We start from the raw sequence: 23,671 nt of genomic DNA, 5'->3' as shown, positions 1-23,671 counted from the left end.
ACCTGTGTGAACCCTTGTGATACTTTGGCGTCACTGTGTGGAAAACTGAGATCACTGCAAACAGCTACCGCAGACGTTTTGCCCTCGCGCGTTTCCGTAGCTCACATTTGGAAGTTCTTATTGTCATGTTGCACGACAACGGTGAAGAGTTCGCCAGAAATAGTAGCAACATTATCAGCAACAGATAACTTACGGGGAACAATGCGAAGTTGTGGAAAGCCAAGAGAGTCCTGAGATTTTAACACATGGACAACCCGCTACTTTATGTTTTAGGCATCCTTACCTAAAATGTGTGCACGCCGTGAGTGGAGACAGCTTTTCTTTAAAAATCAGATAAGTTTGACATGGCAGTGCAGTCTATCAAATGCTCCACACGTTGTTCGGCTGTCGCCAAAGAGATGAGCTCTAACCATACATCACCGCAGAGAACGCCTGAGTGATACCCTGTTCTTTAAAAAGATGTCACCGCCCGTAGTGGCTCTTCTGTTCGCTGTATTCTTGTGTTTGGGACTGGAAGGCGGCGCAGTGTGGCAAGGCTGTGACAGTGGCAAGGTAGGTTGTCTTTGTTTTGCAGTGCTGATACATCCTCCATACTTTTTACTAGCATCTGGTATGCGTAATGGACTCTGATTGAATTAAACGATTGAATGTTTGACATCTGCCTGTCTGTGTGTGCATTTGTGTCACGTGTGTGATAGATCTCGCTAGAGATAGACTTGCCCCCATCTGCCGTGTGGAGTTGTCCGGGGCCTGTCTGGCCAGAGTCCACCCTGGTAACTATACGACTGCACTTCATCCTATTGAACCTATCCTATACTTTAGCTGATGTCACACAGTCTTCAAACTATGGTACTCAAATCAAATTATATGTGACCAGCTCTGTTTACAAGCAGCGTCACACAGTAGATTACAGTCTCTAGGGTATCTACATAATACTTGTAAACACGCATTGCTGAAACCTGTAAGTCTGCCTGAGCATGTCATGTACTTTCTTTTGTTAGCAGAAGAATCTTTCTGGTATTGACACCCTGTATCCTCCACAAGTAAGTAAACATGACTCAGAAACAGACTGCTGTTACAGGGAGATCGTTTAAGCTTCTAGATAATGTAAGGTTCAGGTCAAGGCTTTGAACACTGAGGATTTGCACAAAGGATGTAACACAGATTTCTGATGATATCCCATAACTAAAGTCGGGCATTCTTCTCTAACCCTCCAGCCTGCTAGGCAGGTGTGTGTAGACACACCCATCACCTTTAATCACTCCATTCCCAACAGGTAAGAAGTCCCAATTTTCCATGCTTTATGTTCAAATAGATTCAAAAGCAATGACACTGCTTCATTTATAGGAAATAGAACAAGTGCATGTTTTAGAACAATTAAGAGTCAGTTTAGAAGTGGGAAATTGCCTTGGAAAAACAAAGATGTAAATATGGGGGGGGAGGGGCGGGGGTTTATGTGATATGAGATAATATGAAGCAAAAGTGTCTGCTAAATAAACAAAACCAAAATATGTTGTGGTGCGTTCTCCTGTAGTGGCGCACACAGACCAGTAGGAGGCGAGAGTGGGGAGTATCTTTACTGTCCTCCTCAGCGGTGGCTCAACAACCTGCAGGTATGCCAAACGATTGGCCGACTCATTTCACATTGAAAAGGAACCACTTTCAAAAGGGTTCTGTGTGTGTCCAGCATGGAGCCACTGTGTTGCTGTACCATCCCTGCGCCCCCATCCAGGAGCGGCACCGCCTGGCCGGCCTGGCCCGCTCCTGTCTGTCCAGCTACATCATCACTCCGCACCCTGACCTCAGCAAACACAGGGTGAGAGAACACCTGCCACCTCCTAACCCTCTCACACACTCTCTCTCAATACACAGTTATAGGAAAGGGCCTTTCGGTCAGAACTTACTTACAGATGTAAGCCTGTTTCATGAGCATCTCAATGGGAGTAAGATAATAGAAGAATAATAGAGTGTATAGCCACACTTTCTGAAGGACTCAACCATGGCTTGTTTGGTTCAGTTACAGCATTACTGTGAAATCAGACACCCGGTAGGAAAGCAGCCTCACAATGGCAGTACAGTTAACACCTAAACTGAACTAGAGAATGCCAGCTGAAACTGGACATGACAGTGTTTCTTAGTAGAACAAGGAGTTGCCTCTATGTACGTTTATAAATAAAAGATTAGCTTGGGATACATAACATAGGGGAACTTTGTTTAAAGTTGTTTCTTTGTTGTTAAAATCTGATATGTACAAATATGTGCTGTTAAGCAGGTAATGCCATAATCATTGAGTTTTAGGAACTTTCTTTTGGATACATGTTTTTCATGCCATATCATAACATTTACATGGCAAACTTATGTGACACCTCTAATTAAACGTTTAGGAATTTCCCCACTGTCTTCATTCTCGCTCTCATTCTCTCTGTCGGGAAAATGCATAAATGTAAATGCCTCTCTCTCTTTCTAGATGTTTGCTGTAGTATCATGGGGTCGCACTCTGGAGCTTTCTAGCGTGACGGGCTCGGAGGTCTGTGATTGGCTGGAGGCAACGGCATCCGGCGTCAGCCCTGGTGATGTGGTCATGAGTCAGAGGTACAGTCTGCTGTTGACCCGTCCTGCAGTACTCCACCATGACCACGACCACGGCCGCTCCGGTAGCACTTTGAGACACTGTTGTCTCGAGAGCCTCTCTCTCCGACGAAATGGAGGGATGGTCGGAAAGATGCTCTTCAAAAGGAGAGAGAGGGCCCGCGTGCGTCGAGCCGTCGTTCAGAAGGAGAATAACAGGGAGGAAGTGGACGAGAAGGTGGTGGAGAAAGGGAACAAGTCTATCCTCCCTTTTCCAACCAGCAGCTGGATCAACAGAACTGACCCGAGCGGAACTGAACTCCGCAGAGCCCAGGAGCAGGTCACCACGGCTGCACCTCACCTCACAAGCCCTGGCGCACTGACAGAGACAGCGGCTGGAAGAGTGGAGGTGCAGGAGAGAGAGGTGGAGCCTGAAGACGTCACCCACAGTACAGCCCCTCAGACCCACAAGAAGAAGGTGAAGACGGGGCACCATCACCCGAGACAAGGGCCCCCCCGTGGGGTGACTCACCAGAGGACAGACAGTAAGACCACTGTGCCACCAGAGGGAGCCATTCCAAACGACAGAATGCCCACGGTCAGAACAGACGAGGCGGTGTGGGCGGCAGCGGCGCTGGGGTTCCTGCTGGTTCTGTTGGCACTGTCGGTTCTACATACTCGCCTGTATCGCCACTGGAGAACCACGCCCAGTTTGTACTGGCACAACCCGCAGCAGGACTACGACAATGTGGCAGGTAGGTGATATGTCGGTACGCACGCACTGTGGATCACCGTTATTCGTCGCATTACAAGAATGTGTGTCTGTTTCTGTTTGTGTGCGTGTTTTAGACATCATCCGCAGGAGGCTAAGGGTGGCAGACCGGAGGAGGAAGAGGAGGTGGTCCCTGAGCAGAAGGCAAGAGTGTTCACTCCTACCCAGCTCAAGCACTGACGAGGACCACTAGAAGCTGAACCCTGTGTGACCCCACCCCGGAGGAGGGAGTCTGATCTCACTCTAGATGTTTTACACATCCACCCTCTTTGCCTACTGTTCCCAAGGACTTCCTGGGTGTTTTTCAAAAGACATTCACACTCACAAATACGAAACTTTGTGATGCTAGTAGGATTCAGAAGCTGACATTCTATTGTCATGAGACGGTTTACGAGACTTTGGCTCGGTCGGCTAATACAGTCATGTGGCTCATAGGAGAGCAGAGAACAGACCAATTTACTGAAAATGTACCACTTCACATTTTCATCCACAGAATATCTTTTTACAGCTAGTTTATCTTTTACACTTTTTAAACTGTCAATACTTTTTTAACTGTGACACTGCCACACAGACTGATATGAACTTCAATGAGGTATGTATATTGTCTCTTATGTCCATCAGTTGAAGCTAAAGTTGCTGTTGTAAGCAACATGTTGCCAGGTGCATTACAACCATGGAAGGTACAATATTTGACAATAAGTGGGGTATTTTAAAGAAACTTTGTACTGGGATCACAATCTAAACCAGCGGTCCCCAACCTTTTTTGCGCCACGGACCGGTTTAATGTTGCAATATTTTCACGGACCGGCCTTTAAGGCGTGGCGCATAAATACATAAAATAAAATGATACGACCGGCATACAAACGGTGGCATTTTCTAAATACAATAATAAACGTGAATCCACTGTGTACTCTTATGCAACTTTATTAGCAGCGGCCTCGTAACATCGTGCCAACAACATAACATGAATCCTCTCTGCCCTTATTATGTCCATGTCTCTGCGGCTCTGCCCCGCTCTGCCCCAAACACTCTCTGGTCGCTATGGTAATATTTAAACATGCCTTCAAAATAAGACGCAACACAAAAACAAATATTTAAGGTGCATGAAAAATAAATTTATTTTTATTTTTTATAAAACTGAAATAATGTAATTATTTATTCTTTCTCTGCGGACCGGTACCAAATGACCCACGGACCGGTACCGGTCCGCGGCCCGGGGGTTGGGGACCGCTGATCTAAACGATGAAATAAACACTTTCTTTTTAGTGTAAAGTTGCCCATTTCAGTCAATCTTACTCAATATTGGGTAAGAACCAATTCATTTGACAGTGCGTCTGTAAAGGGTTTTGCTTGCAACAACTATAATTCCTGTACACTTAATGCCTGACAATTTGGAACTGTGTTGTTTATTTAACAGCATCTTAAGTCATTATTGTGTTATGGGTTGTGTTTACACAAAAACAATCCTACCAACCTGGAATACCATTTGCACTGGGGAGATGGGAGGGGTTAAACCAAATGTGTTGGGTGTGTCTGTGTACACATGGAAGAGTGTTGTATGCATGCTGGGCTAAGTATACACATGTAACCTGATGTGGCCTGCACAGCTCATTAATACTCTCTGTGTCCAGTATTCAGACAGTATATCCTGTCAAGTGTCCAGTATTCATACAGTTTATCCTGTCAATCACACTCCAAGTACAGTCAGGACAATCAACTTGTTTTTTTATTTTATTACAAATGTACAGCTTATGAGTTTCAATTACAATTGACCTTTAGTTGTATTTTTTCCTCTACTTTTTACAGTTTTAACTTCAGTCAAAAGGTATTCTCCCATCACCAATCTCCCATGTGTAGAGCTGTGAAGTACACAGTAACAGCAACAGTACAGGCCACAGTGCACTGCCGTTGGCTAAACACCTTCAGGAGTGTGTGTGCAGTGTGTGTGTGTAGTGTTTCACTGAATGTTGTTCATTGTGCATGTACAAGTGGAAGGCTTATGTCACTGGATTTTATAGTTCTGTGTGTGTGTGTACACCCAAGTGTGTTTCACTGTGCGTTGCATTTGGGATGCATGTTCTTGTGAGTGTGTGTGAACAACATGAATACATGAACAGACTGAAGCATCTAACATTCACACTAGAGGCACCCTACACAGTGTCTACTAAGAAGGGGGAAGGGCGTGGCTTTGTGCAGTAAGCCCTCTTCCCTCAGACTGAGATGAGTTTAGTGCTAACCCCTGGAAGGCTCCAGGCCAGGGATGTCTTCGGCCCAGTCCCAAACATACACCCTTGGCCCAGTCCCAAATCCACCCCTATGCCCCTAGTCCCCCACACATCTATAAAGGTGGAAATTCCACTTGGTCTTTGGAAAGAGCAAAACGGTAAAATCCCAAATTCATACCTCAGACTGTTCCTGTCCTCGTGTAGCTGGGGGTAGGGTGTGGATATGGAACAAGGCCTCAGAGCCCCCCCCCCCCCCCCCCCCCATGGCAAACAAAGAAATATATAAATATCTCCCAAACACAGTTCTAACATAGCTTAATGAAAAAATACCATGAAAATATATGTTCATATATATGGCTCTATACTATAATGGCGTGACGATGGGAGGTCAGGGGGTTCAAATGAGCAAACTGTCAGGGTGTGTGTGTGGGAGTTCAGGCCAGACATACCAAACACAATGAGCCAGAACGGCATGAGATGTGCAAAGGCAATCATGATTATTAAAAAGTATTACATTTTTTGACAATCTTTTTGGACCTGATCTGAGACAGGAAGCTAAGCTGCTGTAGCACCTTGTGGGTACACACAGCCTGTCAGACAGACAAACTAACCAGAAGACTGTTGGCCAACATACACAGAGAGCACTAAGAGAGGAACTCTGATAGAAGTGTACACCAATGGAAGAATGAAGGGGAAGGAACATGTCCAGAAGAGGGCAGACACAGGGATCAGATCCAGTATCAGTTTCAGGCCTAGGTTTCTCTAAATTCCTACAATACAATTGAGGTCAATTGAGGTCAATACAATACAATTGAGGTCAATTGTATTGTCCCATATTTCTTTGATGTGACAGGTGAATCTTGCCTGCCCAATGGAGTCGTCTCAGTGGTCGCAAAAATGTGCCCACCTGGTACTCTGTGTAGTTTAAGCGACTGCCTCTGAAGTACATTATTTGAAAGTATGAGGAATGATTTGGACCTAGGTCTGTAAATAGACCAGGTGATTGACAAACAGGAGCAAATAGCATCGCAGGAACTCCGACATCCACATCCTGCGAGGTCTTATGGTCCAAATCCCACAGGTACAACCTGGAACTGTTCGGCACAGTACAATAAAAATAAAAACACCCTCCGCCTCCTATCCCATTCAAAACAAACATACAGTAAGTGCAGTTCAACGTCTCAAACATTTTGTTCCCAAACTGGTTTAGCCTCAAATATAGCTCTATCATTGTTGATCTTGAAACAGGAGTAGGTGTATGGGGCTCCCCCAGAGTGCCACTGAGATGAAAATGTATTTGGTGACTGAAGCAGCCAGCTAACCGCCTTGTCTCAGAGTCTGGCCTTCCAATGACCACTAACCAGCGGAGCCACACCTGGGGCTTAACACAAACCTTTTTCAGATGAGGTGAAGTTGATTTAGCTTCCAGGACTTACCAGCCGGGCAGTGTGTTTGCACCCAAGACGTGCTTCCATAGGTTTCACCTGGACCTCCAGGTAAGCTAAATCAAGGGCACCTCGGGATCTGCAAGTGGTATTTGGAGCCCAGGTCCAGACATGGCCCATCACTACCGCTCTTCCTTTAGGCAGCACTTCAGCCTCTTGGCCACTAACAACATGACAGGTAGAAAAACACTCAAATCAATTAAGAAAACTCAAAATGGACACTGACGGAATAGGAGTGTTCCAGAAGGACCCATTTCACAGATGTGTGTGCTTGTGTGTGTGTGTGTGTGTATGTGTACTACCAAGTCAGATGGCGGATAAGAGCACTCCCACAGTTCTCCCTGTTCCACTGACTGAGAATCATGGATGAAACATCAAAATAAAAAAACGTGGTAAATAACAGTAAATCATACTGACAGACAGTAATACAAATAATCACAATACAACAACCAGAGGCTTACTCATTACAATAATGAATAAAAATAATTCCAGTGTAAGTGTTTCTGTTAAGTCAGTAATTTCAGCCTTTGGGGTACAGACCCACAGATCAGCAACCAAAAAAAGAGAAGAAAGAAAGAAAAACAAACCACCAAGAGGGACGGTCCACGATGACGAGTCATGTTGTACCATGAAGGCCTGAAGGGCCGAGACTGGGAGAGTGTGTGTGAGGGGGGGCAGAGGGAGAGTGTGGGGCAGAGAGAGTGTGTGTGAGGGGGGGCAGAGTGTGTGAAGGTTTGTGGGGGGATGGTTTGTGAGGGTGGGGCAGAGCGAGAGTGTGTGAGGGGGGGGCAGAGAGAGAGAGAGTGAGGTGGGGCAAAGCGAGAGTGTGGGGCAGAGGGAGAGAGAGAGAGTGTGAGGTGGGGCAGAGCGAGAGTGTGTGTGAGGTGGGGCAGAGGGAGAGTGTGGGGCAGAGAGAGTGTGTGTGAGGGTGGGCAGAGGGAGAGTGTGGGGCAGAGAGAGTGTGTGTGAGGGTGGGCAGAGGGAGAGTGTTGGGCAGAGAGAGTGTGTGTGAGGGTGGGCAGAGGGAGAGTGTGGGGCAGAGAGAGTGTGTGTGAGGTGGGGCAGAGGGAGAGTGGAGAAGGTCCCTTTGCCAGACATGACTGGGTAACCCCAGCGCCATCCGTCCTCTGCATTTCTGTCTGGTGGAGGTGATAAGCTTGTGTGAGAGAGAAAGAGAAAAAAGAGAGAGAATGGTGAAGGTGGAGAGAGGGGTTGGCTGGGTACCTACTCTGATGCCCCTTCTCTCTCTCTCTCTCTCCGCAGTGAACTCCAAACCGCAGTGAGGGGATGAGTGAGAGGGACTCAGAGAGGTTGGTAGAGACAAAGCCTACCATGTCGCCTCAGTCCCCGACCCCGTCATCCCTCTCCCTTTCATTTCATTTCTTTCCGTCCTCCGACCTAATCCATTCCTCTCTCTCGGCAAGCACGGTTCCTTTTGTCCTCTGCATTTTCTCACATCGCCCGTCTCTTCTTGTTGTCCTCTCCGCCTCCTTTCCTCCCTACCTCTCTCCCTCTCTCTCTCTCTCTCGGTCAGCCGCTCAGCGGGCCTCCCTCCCTCCCGGTCTCCTCGCGTCCGCCAGTCACTGCTTCTTCTCGCGGGTGGTGATGGTGACCAGCTGCTTGGCAGCCTTGGCGATGTCGTAAGCGCACTGGATGACCTGCTGCGTCAGCAGCTGGTAGTCCACGGCGGGCGCCGAGGGGTCCGAGGGCGCCGCCTTGCGGCACTCCACCTGGAGGCGGGAGGCGCTGGACGCCAGGAGGCGCAGCGAGCAGTGGACGGCGTCGAGCGCCGGGCGCTGGAGGGCAGGGGAGGAGGAGACACACACACACACACGACACCAGGTCAAACCTCACGCTGCTACTCCCTAAGCACAGGAGACACAGAAGCACTCGCTCACAAGCGCACACACACACACACACATACACACACATCCCCAGATCAGACAGAGAGGTACCTTAGGGAAGAGAGAGGCCATCTCAGTGACGGCCGTGTGGATCTTCTCAGAGCAGGGCACGAAGCTGGGTGACGGAACACAGAAACACTCGAGTTACGACCGGAGCGGACGGGACACAACGCTCCCCCCGGTGTAGGTAGACCCGGGGCACATCGACGCCTCACGTGTGTCTACCAGCATGCACCTGTGTCTACCAGCATGCACCTGTGTCTACCAGCATGCACCTGTGTCTACCAGCATGCACCTGTGTATGCACCGCCAGACCAGGTCACCATACCTGTCGTGTTTGAACTCCTGCGCGGCTCTCAGCAGCTCCTGGATGTTCTTGGTCACCTGCTCCGTCTTCAGGATGACGTCCTCCGTGCAGGGCAGGGTGGGGTCGGGCTCCCCCGGCTCCCCCCACCCGCCTCCCCCGTCCTCCCCCTCCCCCCGGCTCTCCTCCTCGCTGCTGCGGCCCATACTGGAACACACACACACACACAGGACAGGGCGGGGCGGGGCCGTCAAGAGACACGCGCAAACAAGTGTGGAAGGCGTAGGGGTGAACACGCGCACACACGCAGTCGGTCAGTCAGACGCGCGCTCACGGGCGAGGGCTCCTGCGCGCCGGCCTACCTTAACGACAGGTCGTACGAGTGCGTGTTGTCATAGTCGCTGTCCGTGCCACTGCCGTGTCGCTCTGCTTTGGAGGTCTGTGGACGAACACACGACATACCGTCAACATGCCACGTCGCATGTGGAAACATCCTCAGCCACGCCCGAGAAGGAGCCCTCTCATGAAGGCCCCGTTGTCCCTCGTCATGCACGCCGACAGGCTGGCCAATGACAGGCTGGCATTACCAGGTCGAATGCTGCTGAGAGAATGAGGTGCGCCGGATTCGTACCATGTATCTACCGCTCTCTGTAGTCGCCGAGAGATGTGACCCCCCGTATGCTGAAGACCCCCCAGGACCCGTTCTCCTTACCTGAGAGAGAGACAAAGAGAAAGAGAGAGACAGGAGGTATAGTGGAGCAAAGGTTTACTGGATGTTGTCCCTCAGTCAATGCTAGTATGTCAGAATGTCACTATTAACTGTGAAGTTGGAATGGTCAGTTCCTTAGTCTTCCACTAGGGGGCTACCAACTGGAACTGAAGGGTCTAGGACAGTCAACCCACACTCTGAACAAAACCACATAAACAGGCCCTTACCAACAGTATCCTGTACAGTGATAAACACAGTACATAATAAACACATTCATGGATAAACAAAAATAATACATACATGTTTTCTTTTTCCTCATTCACCTAATATGGAGTGAGTGTTCAATACAGATGAACACCAGACAGACAGCATGACAGTACAGTATATGTCAAAAGTGCTTACATCTATAGAAGTGGCTGTTCGGCAGCAAGCAACGGACAGACAAACACAAGGACAGATGAATGATGGGATAACAAAAAGATGATGAAGAGCCAGACATTCAGAGAGAAGCCCAGAGGAGCCCCAAGCAGAGGAGAGTCAGTGACTGTGAGGTGAGAGGGAGCCCTGTTCCAGGTCACCTTTATATTCCCCTGAATAACGGAGTGGAGAGGAAACGCACGGCGTGTGTGTGTGTGTGTGTGTGTGTGCAGGCATGGTTGGCTGCGTGTGTGTCAGCACTAGTATATCTACTGTAGCAGGCAGAGAAAGAGAGGGCAATAATAGGTGAAGGGTCAGAGGGTTGAGGTTTCAAAAGGTGAAAAGGTCAGGAGTCAAGGCAGCACGAGGCCAGCCGTCGCCAAGGCAGCAGTGGGCGGGGCAGCCACTTGCCTGCGGGGCTTCGGGCAGCCAGAGGAGCTGTGGAGGGGCGGGGCTAACTTACGCTGGTATGCAGGGGCTGCAGGCGGCTGGTCAGGGAGTCCAGGCCGGGGGGGTGGGGCTTGGGCGTGGCGGCGCCCGGCTCGTACATGGAGAAGGCCTGGCGGTCTCTCCGGTGGGGGCTCACGGAGGAGGACATGGAGGAGGAGACGGCCTTGCCGGGGTGCTCCCCCCTCCTCCACCTCCTCCCCCTCGATTCACTCCCCCAGGCCAGTGTCCTGGCCCGCCCACCCCCCCTCCTCCTCCTCCTCCTCCTCCTCCTCCACCCAGGCTGCCAGCCCCCCCAGCCTGGCCCCCCCGCAACGCACTGTTCTCCGTCTGCATCCGAGAGATCTACAGGAGAGGTGGGGGGGGGGAGAAGGGAAGTAGGGAGGGAGGCGTAGGGGGGAGGGGGGGGGGGGAGTCACCTAAATGTATCAATGTCACACACAAGCATTCTCAACAGACAGGTTAGTGACACAGGAAGTGGTATGGACAGGCTAGAGATCATGGGAGGGAGGACAGACTACAACCAGGGATGTGAGGCTCCCTACTCTGGGGAAGAGGGGGGGGGGGGGGGGGGGGGGGTCAACGTACTACATGGGGCAAGGAAGAGTATTTTCAACCAGGGGAGTAGGAAGACACGCGGGCTCTAGACAGTGTGTGTGTGTGTGTGTGTGTGTGTAGTTGGGAATGGGAGATGGCAAGCAAGAGTGAATCAAAGGCAAGAGTCCATACCAACCTCCAAAAACATCTACACTGCCACTTGTATGTTTGCGTGTGTGTGTGTGTTGATGTGTGCGTTTCTTCTGATCAAGTAAAGCAAACATAAATGACACAGCTTTGCCACACATATGATGGGTGACCAAACATGTCAAAACAGAGAGTGAGAAAATGCAGAAATTGACGGACTGACAGAATAACCAGAGAACTAAAGATGATGTTGCCACACACACACACCAGACAATCCCAGGTCGTTCTGCATGATCTCTCTCTCCAGGAGAACTTCACACACTGACTGACAAGGTACTGGCAACCCAAAAAACACCTCCAGTGTTATGCTAAAAAAAGAAAGATGCATCTTGTAGCATGACACTCTCACTCTCAGAAAGGAACAAAAAGAACATTCTCTCTCTCTTCCTCCTCTTTGGCAGTTCTCTATCTTTCTGCACACACATGCCTCTGTACTAGCATTTCCTTTACTCTCCCCCTCCCCTCCTCCCCCTCCCCTCCTCCCCCTCCCCTCCCCTCCTCCCCCTCCTCCCCCTCCTCCTCTCTCCCCTCCCCCCTCTCCCCTCCCCTCCCCTCCCCTCCCCTCCCCTCCCCTCCCCTCCCCTCCCCTCCCCTCCCCTCCCCTCCCCTCCCCTCCCCTCCCCCTACTCCGCCCCCTCCTCCTCCTCCTCCTCCTCCTCCTCCTCCTCCTCCTCCTCCTCCCCCTCCCCCTCTCCCTCTCCCTCTCCCTCTCCCTCTCCCTCTCCCTCTCCCTCCCCTCCTCTCCCCCTCCCTCTCCCCTCCCCTCCTCTCCCCCTCCTCCTCTCCCCTCCCCTCCCCTCCTTTCCCCCTCCTCTTCTCCCTCTCCCTCTCCCCTCCCCTCCTGTCCCTCTCCTCCTCCTCTCCCTCTCCCCCTCCCCCCTCCTCCCCTCTCCCTCTCCCCTCCTCCTCCCCACCTCTTTCTGCAGGCGCCGTAGCTCCTCGCTCAGGTTGTTGTTGACCTTCATCAGCTGCTGGACCTTGGCCTCTGAAGAGGCCAGGGCCTTCTTCACCTCCAGGTACTCCTGCAGGGTGATGGGCCCGTCTGACAAGTCTGACGAGTCCATACTCTGGAGAGATACACACACACACACAGATCGAGTCAATGTCAGGCACTCGGCGTTCTATAGATACCGCGCACAACATACACACGCGCACACACGCAAGCCTAACCCAAGTCTGAAACACAGAGACTAGGGTGGCCTGTTAACAGAGTCTGAGAGACAAGCCTCAGTTCAAAACACACATGACCCCAGTCTCTGGAAGCCAGTGAGTCTTGGGGGCTGAACAGTATTTAGGCGCCCGCCCCCATTTTTACTGGGTCTCCTGGATGTGGCTGCTGGTCTGGTATTTCCTCCCAGCAGCAGACACAGCGCTCCAGTGTGCTGCTGGGGAACAGCTGACCACACAGTGAAGCTCTCTATTCTCCACGTTCCACTTCCTGTGGCGGGCGGAACACGGTCAAACAGGACTCCTCTCCTCCACGACACTCCCTCAAACTTCCCCCCTCCCTCCCTCCCCCTCCACCTCCCCCTCCCCCTCCCCCCTCCCCCTCTCCCCCTCCCCCTCCCCCCCTCCCCTCTCTCCCTCTCTCCCTCTCTCCCTCTCTCTCTCTCTCTCTCTCTCTCTCTCTCTCTCTCTCTCTCTCTCTCTCTCTCCCTCTCTCTCTCTCTCTCCCTCTCCCTCTCTCCCTCTCTCCCTCTCTCCCTCTCTCCCTCTCTCCCTCTCTCTCTCTCTCTCTCTCTCTCTCTCTCTCTCTCTCTCTCTCTCTCAAACCGCTTGTAAAAGTGCTAATCTTCTCAGCTTTTTTTTTTTCCCTCCCATCTCGGATACGATCACCCTCCACACCTCTGTCACTCCCTCAGATCATGCCTCAGTCTCCCTTTCTCCCGATCTTTCTCTAGTTTTTTTTTCTTCCCTCCGTCTCTTTTCTGCCTCAATCTTCAATGACGGGATCTGTCCCCTCCATTAGTTCTCCTCCCTCTCTCCCTCACCCTTCCCACTGGCTGTATAAGAACAATGCCTGTGTGACTGGTGCCTGGAATAGCTGTGATGTCACTGAAGAGGTATGTGGCAGACTCCACAGCCGATCCCGCAAAGCATGCTGGGACAAGCCAGGAGGGTGGAGTAGGAGAGCTGGTGTAGAGAGGCAAGGCACTAGCTGGCCTAATGAGGCTTGCAGGTTTGAATCTAACTTAGAGAGTGCCAGTCCATATTCGACAATGTGAAAAGATGTATAGGGAAATAACTATGCTCTGCACTAGACCCCCACTAGACCCACTTTCATGTCTGTCGGTGTGATAATAGTCCTTAAGTGTCTGTTTGTGTGTGCTGCAGACCTTGGCGCGGTTGTTGCGGTTGGTGTTGTTGTTGTTGTGCGTGGTCAGCTCGCTGTCCGTGTCCTCGTCGGAGGCTACGCTGTCGTAGTCGTGCTGGTCGTCATCCCCCAGGCCCAGGTCCACAGGGTCTGCTGGAGGGGAGGTGCATGCAGGTAACCTTGCAGCGCTACACTTCCACAATACAGTAATAACACACACACACCTCTAGGGCCACTAACCTCCCTTTCTCCTCTCTAGCCCGTCTGTGTCTGTCTGTCTGTCTGTGTCTGTCTGTCTGTCTCTCTCTGTCTCTCCCTGTCTCTCTTTCCTCCATGCCCTCCATCCACTCAGATTCTGCCCTCTCCTCCCCCCCCCATCTCTCCTCCTCCCCCCATCTCTCCTCCTCCCCCCCCCATCTCTCCTCCCTCCCCCCCTCCTCTCCTCCTTCTCCTCTCACCAGTAGGACTGCCCAGCCCCTTTCCCTGCTGTCTTCTCTTGGCGTCGCTCAGGATGTCGATTATCAGTGTTGCAAACTCTCGGGCGTTGAAGCGAGCCAGTTTCTGGCGGCCCTGGAGAGAGAGAGAGAGAGAGAGAGCGAGAGAGAGCGAGAGAGAGCGAGAGAGAGCGAGAGAGAGAGAGAGAGAGAGAGGGTAGATAGAGGCCGCACAGTTAGTCCCTGACAGCATCCACTAAAAAGATACATTGTTATTCGGATGCTAGACGCTGTGCTGCGTTCTAGCCTTGGCCCTGCCTCTGTGGCCTGTGTGGTCTGGAAAAACAAGCTCACAGGCACTACAGTGGAGACACACACACACACACACACACACCCCCACACACACACACACACCGAGTTGTACCTCGCAATTAGCATGCTTGAGTTTGCATAAGTGGACAAAAGGCCAGTTTTTCGTCCATGTGGTTTCCATTCTAAACACAGTGAAACAGAACCAGGCACCTAGACGTCTACCAGCAGCTGACCACAACGGTCATCACACTAGGCGAGTGTGTGCGAGCGTAAAGGTCAAGGTCTCCACTAATGAGGCACCCAATTGAGCACTACCCAACTGAGCACAGAGAGTAGAGATTAAAGACAAAGCTGGTGGAAACACACACTCTGTAGATCTCTCTCTCCAATACCACACACACACACGTCAGCTGAACATCCCTCCTTTTCCAAGGTAGAAAACATTCATCACTCTCACCGCTGGGCAACTTTCTCTCTCCCTCTCTCTCGCCCTCCCATCCTTCCCTCCTGTCTCTCTCCCTCTCTCTCGCCCTCCCATCCTTCCCTCCTGTCTCTCTCCCTCTCTCTCCCCCTCCCATCCTTCCCTCCTGTCTCTCTCCCTCTCTCTCGCTCTGCTCTCTGTCCCACTGGCCAGACCTCAGACGTCCCATTGCCACTAATTCTATTTATGGAAACCTGCTTTCATCTCTCTCTCTTGCTCTCTCTCCGTCTCAGGCCACACTTCATCTCTGTCCTCGCCCGCCCTTGTGTTCTCCTCTTGTGCCGCGGGGTTTTGGAGGCGTCCTATGGGGGGGCGTCCGGCCCCATCGAGCGGCTTCGTCAGGGACGCTCACGTCTGCTGCCGCTGTCTTCATCCCACCGCATGTGTGTGTGTGTATGTTGTTGTTCCCTGGTTGTGTGTATTCTGGCCTAGTTGTGTGTGAGTGCTTATGTTTGTTGTTGCCCAGTTGTGTGTGTGTGCGTGTGTGTAGTTGACTAGTGGTGCGTGTGTAGTTGAAAAGTTTGTCGTGTGTGTAGGTGAACATGTTGTGCGTTGTTACCTGGTTGCGTGTGGCAGAGTATTCCGGGTTAACAGGCAGGAAGGGCACAGCACTGCGCTCCGTTACCAGAGTGCTGTGGTTCTGAGTCGTCAGCCACACTAGGAGGAAAAGGAAGAAAGACGTATTTATATTTGTGTCTGTGTGGCAAGGTCATTTCAGATGAAACACACACGGCCACACACCCAGTCCAGCCGCCCACACTGCGGAGCAAGAAGCACCAGTAAAATTCACGACCAAGTTCAGACTTTACAATTCCTGTGTTATAAAACCCCCCCTGCTGTACGCTGCCAACCCAACAGCCCCCTCTGTGCGTGCGAGCACGTGTGTGCATCGCTTCGTCTTTCACTCACCTTCTTCTACTACTGAGGAGGAGAGGGAGAAAGAGAGGCAGAGAGAGTGAAGGAGGAGAGACACTCAAGAATTCCTGAGGCACTTCCTCTCACACAACACACACACTCCTCCTTTGTCCCCTCCTCTTTCTCTCTCTCTCCTTTTATTTCTTCACTTTCCCGCTTGTATCTCTCCCGCCGCTTCTTTCCTATTGAACATGTCTGCTCCCCTCTCTCTATACTGTCTTCTCTCTAAATGTTTTCCCATTTTCTTTACGTCTTTCCCTTCTCGGCCTGTGACCTTCGGCCGACAGTGTTTACAAGTGGTTTGTCTTCTTCTAAACACTTCATGTGTGTCTCAGGGAGCAGCATGGACCGAGTCCATGTCTCTAAAAGGCGAAGACGGACATATCTGGAATGACGTGGTGGGGTGGAGGGGGGGTGGAGGGGGGTCCAACCTGCATCGTTTTCCCGGCGGTCAACCTCGTCGTACACGTCCATGGCCAGCTCCTCAAAGAGTCGGTTATTCAGCTGTCTCACACACACACACACACACACAAAACATATGGAACACAGACGTGATAAACGTGCACACAGACCCAGGACAAACATCAGCAATGCAGCAGAGTAAACAACAGCAGAAGAGAAACACAGTCTCACACACGTACCCAAACAGTTAGGCAAACACTGCAGGCTGCCGTAGAAACGCATTACAATGATGTAGAGCAAAGTGGATAAACACGAGGGCTCTGTCTGAGGCCGAAGGCAGGCTCATTCAGCTTATATGAACATGTAAACAACCCCACACAACAACACACAGCTTCCTAACCTCCCCTGTAACCGCCCTAGACTGGAGAGGCCGTGCAGAAGGATTCTAGACCAGTGGAATTCGAACACGACTTACCGCTTGTAGCTTCTTCTTGGCTGCCTTGGCCAATTCTGAGAGGTCCAGACTGCAAGCAGAGAGACACGGCTCAGTCAAAGACCACAGACACCGAGAGGACAGAGAGAAACAGAGGGATGAAGAGATGAAGGGGTGGAGTAGAGGTGAGATTGTCGAGATGGAACAACAACCTCTACAGAGGTCGGGTGAGTGAGAAAGGGTTGGGGGGGACAAGGACAGTGGTGGAGGGGTTTCATTTAACGGAGTGCCTAATGACAGGATTAACAGTAGTACGAATGGATGGGAGGAATAATGGTGAGGGAGAGAGATGAAGAGAGAGATGAAGAGAGAGAGAAGGGGAGATCGAAAGAGAGAGATGAAGAGAGAGAGGGAGATCGAGAGAGAGAGAGATGAAGAGAGAGGGGGAGATCGAGACAGAGAGAGAGAGAGAGAGGGAGATCGAGACAGAGAGAGAGAGAGAGAGAGAGCGGGATCAAGAGAGAGAGAAAGAGAGAGCGAGCATAAAGGAGAGAAGATACCTCTGTGACGGGCACTTAGGACGAGCTCTGGCTCCACAAGCGCAGCAAGATGGAGAGAACAGAAAATGAGTGAGAAAAAAAAGATAAAGAGAAAGAAGGATAGCACACACCCTCCCCGACATCAACACAACTCCTGCCAAGGTTCTGAGAGAGCCTATCCCCAAGAGCACAGGAAAAGCCAGAACAGATGGCTTTCTTTACAAAGTAGGCAACACCCAACAATATGCAGCTTGCCTCTAATATTTGAACTTTGACTAAAGAGAACCTGATTGAAGCACGCTCAGCCCGCCGGGCATGTACCTAGAGCAAATCAAGGGCATCTCACTTCATTCAAATGTCTGAACCCATGTGTATTGAACCCAGCCCCATACAGTAAATTAGTTGAGCAGAAAGACATGCAGCCAGACAGTCAGACAGACAGCCAGTCAGTCAGTCAGTGTTAGTGGGCCAACCAGCTCCAGAGAGTGACACACTCTGACCAATGGCATGGCGCAACCTATTGGTCAAAGCACCGAATTGCAGAAATCCTATTTCCTCCTCACAATGCTCCACATACATTCCATCTAGCATCACTAGTCATCATTGGATCCAAACTGTTGGGAGCCTCACCTGTCGGCCATCTGAGGAATGATGTAATGCCCGTTCTTGTGATCTGGAGGGTAAGACAGGTACAGAATCAACCACAGTCTACAGGGGAGTTGATCTGAAGCAGACAGACTTTGGTGGGGGTCAAGCATACTGGAACCTGGGGGGGAGAGGGGAGGGGTGGACCTACCTGGGCGACGCCCACACAGGTAGAATGCCAGTCTGTCTGTCAGCTCATACTGGCACTCCACCAGTCTCTCTGCCAGCTCCACCTGGCCCGCTTGCCTGAAACACACACCACACCACACACACACACAGGTATGCACTTAACTACCGCTTAAATATATATTTGTGTCAGTGTGTGTGCACTGTATTGTGCTGTGCATAACATTTTGTAGAAACAGCAAAAACACATGACTACACAAGACAAGTGTGTGAGTGTGTGTGTGTGTGTGTGGTACCTGGCGTAATCCATGGGTGTGCGTCCATTGATGTCAGGTGCCCCGGGGTCAGCCCCATACACCACCAGCAGCTCTGCCTGCAGAACCTGCCCCGCTTTGGCTGCTACGTGGAGCGGAGTGGTGCCCTTCTCCTGTGGGCGCAGGAACACACACACACGCCGGTCAGGAAGACAAGGTGTGGTGTGGGGTGTGGCCGTGTGGGTGAGTTCTTCCATAGGCACTCACCGGGTGGAAGAAGTTGGCCTGGGCACCCAAAGACAGCAGTCGTAGACACGTCTCTAAACTCCCTGTTCTCACGCTGGAGTGCAGTTGCTGAGAGAGAGAGAGAGAGAGAGAGAGAGAGAGAGAGAGAGAGAGAGATCGAGAGAGAGAGAGAGATCGAGAGAGAGGAAGAGAAGAGAAGGGAAGAGAAGGGACAAGACGAGAGAGAAGAGAGAGAGAGAGAGAGAGAGACAGAGAGAGAACAAGTCCTTAAACATCTCAATACCTTGTTGATCAGCTTGTTAAAACAGATGGAGACACACACGTTGCTTCGGCGTTACATTTCGCTGCCCTTAAAATAGAAATGGAGCGAAAGAACCCCAAAGGGAGCGAGGAAGAGAGAGAGAGAGTGGGAGGCAAGGGGGCTGACACTGTGTGAATCCTCTCATTAGTGCAGTTCAACAGTCATAGTGGAGCCCATTAGAACTTCCTGTGGTGTCATTAAGTTGCTTCCTGCTGAGAAAGACTCAGGCTGTGAAGGGTCTCGTGTGTGTGTGTGTGTGTGTGTATTTTGTGACACTGCCCTCTAGGAAGCTGTACCAGCCCAGGCTAAAGAGGAAGAACCCCCCCCCTGACCTGTGAACTTTGACCCCTTGAAAGAAGGTGGGATGTAGGGCAGGCTCTCACCTTGCTGAGGTCCTTGGTGGTGATGCCGTCATCGTCACGGCAGGGCAGCTTGTGGACGAAGGAGAGCATCTGGTACTTGGCTCTGATGAACTCGGACTTGGTGGGGCTAGATGTCGCATACATTGTGGGGGGAGGGGGGGGGGGGGTTGCTTGTTAGGTTTGCTATCGCTGAATAGGACTTTGAGAAATGTTTGCACCCGCATACTTTCTTTAACACTCCGGTAGAGTAATAATCACAAGTGTAATTGCATGTACAGGGATGGATAATGTCCTAGGTTGAGTTGTGCACACTCACTGGACTTTGTCCTGAGGGTTAGGTTTCCTGCGTCCACTCTGCACCTGAGCGGGGTCCAGGAGAGAGTGTTCCCAGATGGAGTTGGCCCCATTACTGGCCAGGGTCTGCACCATCTGAAACACAGCAGCAACCTTCAATGGACCAGAACCCTCCATGACACTGCCTTCAGATTCAGCCCCAGCCCTACCACTTGGCTACCCAGGTCCAGCCCCTAGATACCCAGGTCCAGCCCCTAGATACCCAGGTCCAGCCCCTAGATACCCAGGTCGATACACCAGCCCTCTCCCCCCAGTGCCCCCCAGCCCCAGTGCCCCCCAGCCCCAGTGCCCCCCAGCCCCAGTGCCTCCAGCCCCAGTGCCCCCCAGTCCCAGTGCCCCCCAGCCCCAGTGCCCCCCAGCCCCTCTCCTCCAGGGTACCTGCAGCAGTGCTGGGGGCCATCCGCTGTGTCTCAAGTGCTTGACAATGGAGATGTGTCGTCCCAGACTGCGGTGGACAGAACAGCACTCGTCACAGATTAAAACCCCTCGGTTGATACTTGTCCAGCCCGGATCTGATAGAAAAGATCATAAAGAGACAGAGGAGGGGAAAGAGAGGTCAGCATGAGTTATAACGATATTGCGAGAGACCGTAATTTCAGAGTGATAGCTAAAATGCAATGACATGCCTATATTGATAATACATTTAGACATGTAGATATAGTGAAGACAATAATGTGGACAGACACTAAGCAAATTGTGTTTCACTGTAACTCATACTTTAGTCGACAACCTATTGTGATTAAATAGTGCCATAAGCAGCTCTGTACATACCAGAGACTCACGGATTAGTCTTAAGAGTGGGTAAATGACATCACACCAGATCAGGCAAGAGTTCGAAGGTCATACACACAGACAGCCTAAGCCTTAGGCTCTATGGTCTAGTCATGTAGACTAGCTGGAGACTGGGTCAGAGTTAGACCCTAAGGAGCTCTATGATAAGAGTCATCCAAGCATTCACACTTTGCATTAGTCATTTAGACTGGGATAATATTAGCAGGGCCGATAGCACAGCTGAAGCATAGTAATCATCTGATTAACTCACTTAGTCTGTTTGGATCTTGTATACTAGAGTACTGTACATAGATTGGGGTAGGGCTTGGGTCAGAACCATTAGGTTAGGTATGACGTGGTCAGCAAAAAGAACAAGTCACATAAGGGGTGCATTTATTTATGGAAACAGTCAGCCTAGAAAACATTAGCATAGTTAGATCAATAGGCCTACATATACGTCTGATCAATATTAAACAATTTCAAAATGTGACATTCAGGACAAATACCTGGAACAGCCGTTCGGCTAAGAACTGTTTTTTGAAAAATCTCACATACCACTCAATGGTCATCATTAACTTTTTCGATGTTAATTCAGGTTGACAATTGTAGGATATAGCTACAGTGACCCAGAAAATAGCTAAATCAGACTATGAAACAAGGATTATTGGTTAAAGCCAAACACAAGCTTGGCAATGCTGGTTGATGTGTTCTATTGCATGTTTGTAAAGGTCCATTTTGGCTTCTGTTCATTCACACATGAAACAGGGCCCGTCATGTTCTACACAAACCGTTGTGTTGATCCCACTTCATGACCACTCAGCTCCACTTACCACATGATCCAGATGGGATTTCAGACACATGCACCCATCCCCTTATCTACGTAGACGGATGGACAGACAGATGGATCATCCAACACTATGAAATCCCAATAAATCGGATATTAGTTATAAGCTTATTTGTTTTTTTGTCCCCTAATATAAGGTTGTGTCCTCTAATCTAGTGCTGGCCCAGTGTGAGGCCGTGGAGTGCTGAGCTGCAGGGTGGGGCAGACCAGACCAGGGCTGGGCTGTCACCGGCACCGCTGTCAGCAGCTTAGCTACATCCACAAAGTTGGGGAGGGGTCTGCCAGAGACGGCCGGCCTGCAAAGAGCTTCCTGGAGAATATCAGAAAACACTAAATGATGGGGTTGGCAGCAGTGGTATCCTGGTCAAAACAGACCTTTTTGCACTACAGGCTACACGCCTTTTGCTAGTTGCTAGCTCTCTCATGTTTTAGCTAGCAGCAGCTCTTATTGCCATTGTTATAGAAATAGGAATGACAACAATGTTTGTTTGGTATGACAACCACAGTGATGAGGGTTGGTGGTGCAGGAACAGGCCTGGGATGAGCCAGCTAAAAGGAAGGAGAGCCCAGGCAGCCAGGTAACTACAGAGTAGGGAAAAAGGGACGGTCATAAATCAGCTGGAAGGCTTCAGCGGAGGCTGACACACACACACAAGCTCTCCACCCATCTACCTCACAGACACTCTTTCTCAATTTCTCTCTCCCTTTCTCTCCCTCATACACACACATTCCTACAGAGAGCAGCTGTGAGGAAGAGAGCAGCTGCCATAACCCCCCCCCCCCCCCCTCCCCCCCCCATCCTAAACACAAACAGCCCCTCACCCCATCTCCTCCCTAAATATGGGTGCAGGTGGGGCTACATGCCAAGGATATGCCAGCAAGGAAGGAGCCAGGTCAGCCGGGCACTACTTCATGAGCAATAATGATGCAAGAAAAGACGACACATCTATGAGAGAATCCTTTAAATGGAACAATAACGTTAATAGTACTTGCACAAACATAGCTACATACAATATTTCATCATTCATACATTGCTAAAGCTATCAAGTAAATTATTATTCACAATTCCTCTATACTGTATGCCCTATAGCTGTACAGTGCGTAGCTAAGCAGAGTAATATGTTAAACTAATGGAGACTGAATTGTATTTATCTTGCTATTGTTGTTGTGAAGACTGGGGAGGGATTTCCATTTCTGGCTAGCTAGCTAACGCTGGGCTAATATATTAGCTACTGTGGCTAGCTACCTAAAGTTACTTGAGGCTATGCCTGTAGCCATCTAGCCAGTTGAATACATCTGTCAGTTAGTGCTGGCATCTGTGTTGACATCTGTGTTGGAGAAATGTACAAACTCCGTGAAACGAGGTTTCCATTTTCAAACAGCGTGCAAATTAGAATGAACTGAATGGCATACAAAGCTAGCTAGCGTCACAGCGTAGCTAGCCATTAGCGGTTAGCTAGCAGAGCAGAAAGCTACCCAGACAACGTCAGATTGAGCCGACTTATGAAATCAAAACAAATGTCTACTAGCCCAGTAGCCGCTTAATGATCAAGCGAGCAGGCTATCTAGCTATCTCTGTCACTCAAATGTTAACATTATTTGGCCCACTGGCGCTCTCACATTCATTTATCTAAACAGAGTGCTTCGCGATATTAAAGTTAAATAATTAATTCGGACTAGTAGTCAGCCATAGCACGCCTCTTCACTGTTTATAACAGGCCTGGGGACATGGGCCGCTTTCCTGCTCTGCTGATCCCACTGTCCAACAGCAACAGTGACAGCGAACATAGGCCTCCCCGTCCCACTAAATGTCGCTATCCCAACGCATTGTTTAATAGTTTTTGTCGTACCTGGCGCACTGCAGTCGGCGCACACTTCGGTTCTCTGGACCTTTCTTGACATTTTGAAAGGTTCCACTAGAGCCGTGGCGGTGTCGGAGTGGTGTATTGATCCGGATGATGATGCTATTCGCTCTTCCGAAGGCGATGTCTGCTATCTCCCGATGCCGCCCCGAATCCCCGGAAGCCGGCGACGTGCTCCTCGGCTCTTGCGATCTGCCGTAGCCCTTTTCCTGGTCTAATATCCTTATTCCTAAACTCAAAATGAGAATTGTCACAAATTCTGAGGTGAATATATTTTAAGCAAGCTCATATCTAGAGTAGTCTACAACACACTTGGTGCACTGCATTGCCAACAACGAGATCTTCTACCTGTCATTCGCAGCACACTGACTCCCTTCCTTCGCTCAGTTTGGGTCTCTGCAATGCCTGAGGGAATAGGTAGCGCAAGGAAAATTACATTTGAGCAAGCTTGCGATCTTGTTGCCATTCAACACACGTAGGCTACATCGTGGCATATGCATTTTATGACATTTTACTTTGATTACTTTAGGGAAAACGTAGT

General features: G+C 50.4%; 2 protein-coding genes across 2 annotated transcripts; one reads left to right on the top strand and one right to left on the bottom strand.

Annotated features, from left to right (window-relative positions):
- Window positions 1–128: 128 nt before the first annotated feature.
- tp53i13 (tumor protein p53 inducible protein 13) lies at window positions 129–4,905 on the top strand. Its single transcript, XM_084673875.1, has 8 exons — window positions 129–552; window positions 699–773; window positions 1,002–1,043; window positions 1,218–1,276; window positions 1,535–1,613; window positions 1,688–1,816; window positions 2,468–3,323; window positions 3,418–4,905. Exons 1-8 carry the CDS (start codon window positions 460–462, stop codon window positions 3,531–3,533), a joined length of 1,449 nt encoding a protein of 482 aa, XP_084530001.1. The 5' UTR covers window positions 129–459; the 3' UTR covers window positions 3,534–4,905.
- Window positions 4,906–5,048: 143 nt separating this feature from the next.
- On the bottom strand, window positions 5,049–23,498 carry git1 (G protein-coupled receptor kinase interacting ArfGAP 1). Its single transcript, XM_084673874.1, is given in 21 exon segments — window positions 5,049–8,806; window positions 8,966–9,029; window positions 9,243–9,425; window positions 9,581–9,657; window positions 9,850–9,930; window positions 10,808–10,974; window positions 10,977–11,136; window positions 12,450–12,602; window positions 13,872–13,999; window positions 14,308–14,419; window positions 15,636–15,733; window positions 16,423–16,495; window positions 16,869–16,917; window positions 17,996–18,038; window positions 18,162–18,256; window positions 18,433–18,563; window positions 18,658–18,744; window positions 19,321–19,426; window positions 19,616–19,728; window positions 20,032–20,165; window positions 23,119–23,498. Coding segments are annotated over 21 exon segments (2,322 nt in total). The 5' UTR covers window positions 23,171–23,498; the 3' UTR covers window positions 5,049–8,590.
- Between the last annotated feature and the right edge of the window lie 173 nt (window positions 23,499–23,671).

Source organism: Hypomesus nipponensis, chromosome 15, assembly GCF_054491055.1.
Source record: "Hypomesus nipponensis isolate SF chromosome 15, ASM5449105v1, whole genome shotgun sequence".
In the NCBI taxonomy this organism is placed as follows: domain Eukaryota; kingdom Metazoa; phylum Chordata; class Actinopteri; order Osmeriformes; family Osmeridae; genus Hypomesus; species Hypomesus nipponensis.
Note: the sequence above shows the minus strand (reverse complement) of the source record. Positions and strands in the feature narration are given on the sequence as shown.

Excerpts from the sequence above, each read along its gene's own strand:
- tp53i13 (XM_084673875.1), top strand. The coding sequence starts at position 460 with ATGTCACCGCCCGTAGTGGCTCTTCTGTTCGCTGTATTCTTGTGTTTG. Across the intron at positions 774-1,001 it reads TCTGGCCAGAGTCCACCCTG|CAGAAGAATCTTTCTGGTAT; the intron begins GTAACTATACGA and ends TTCTTTTGTTAG. Across the intron at positions 1,277-1,534 it reads AATCACTCCATTCCCAACAG|TGGCGCACACAGACCAGTAG; the intron begins GTAAGAAGTCCC and ends GTTCTCCTGTAG.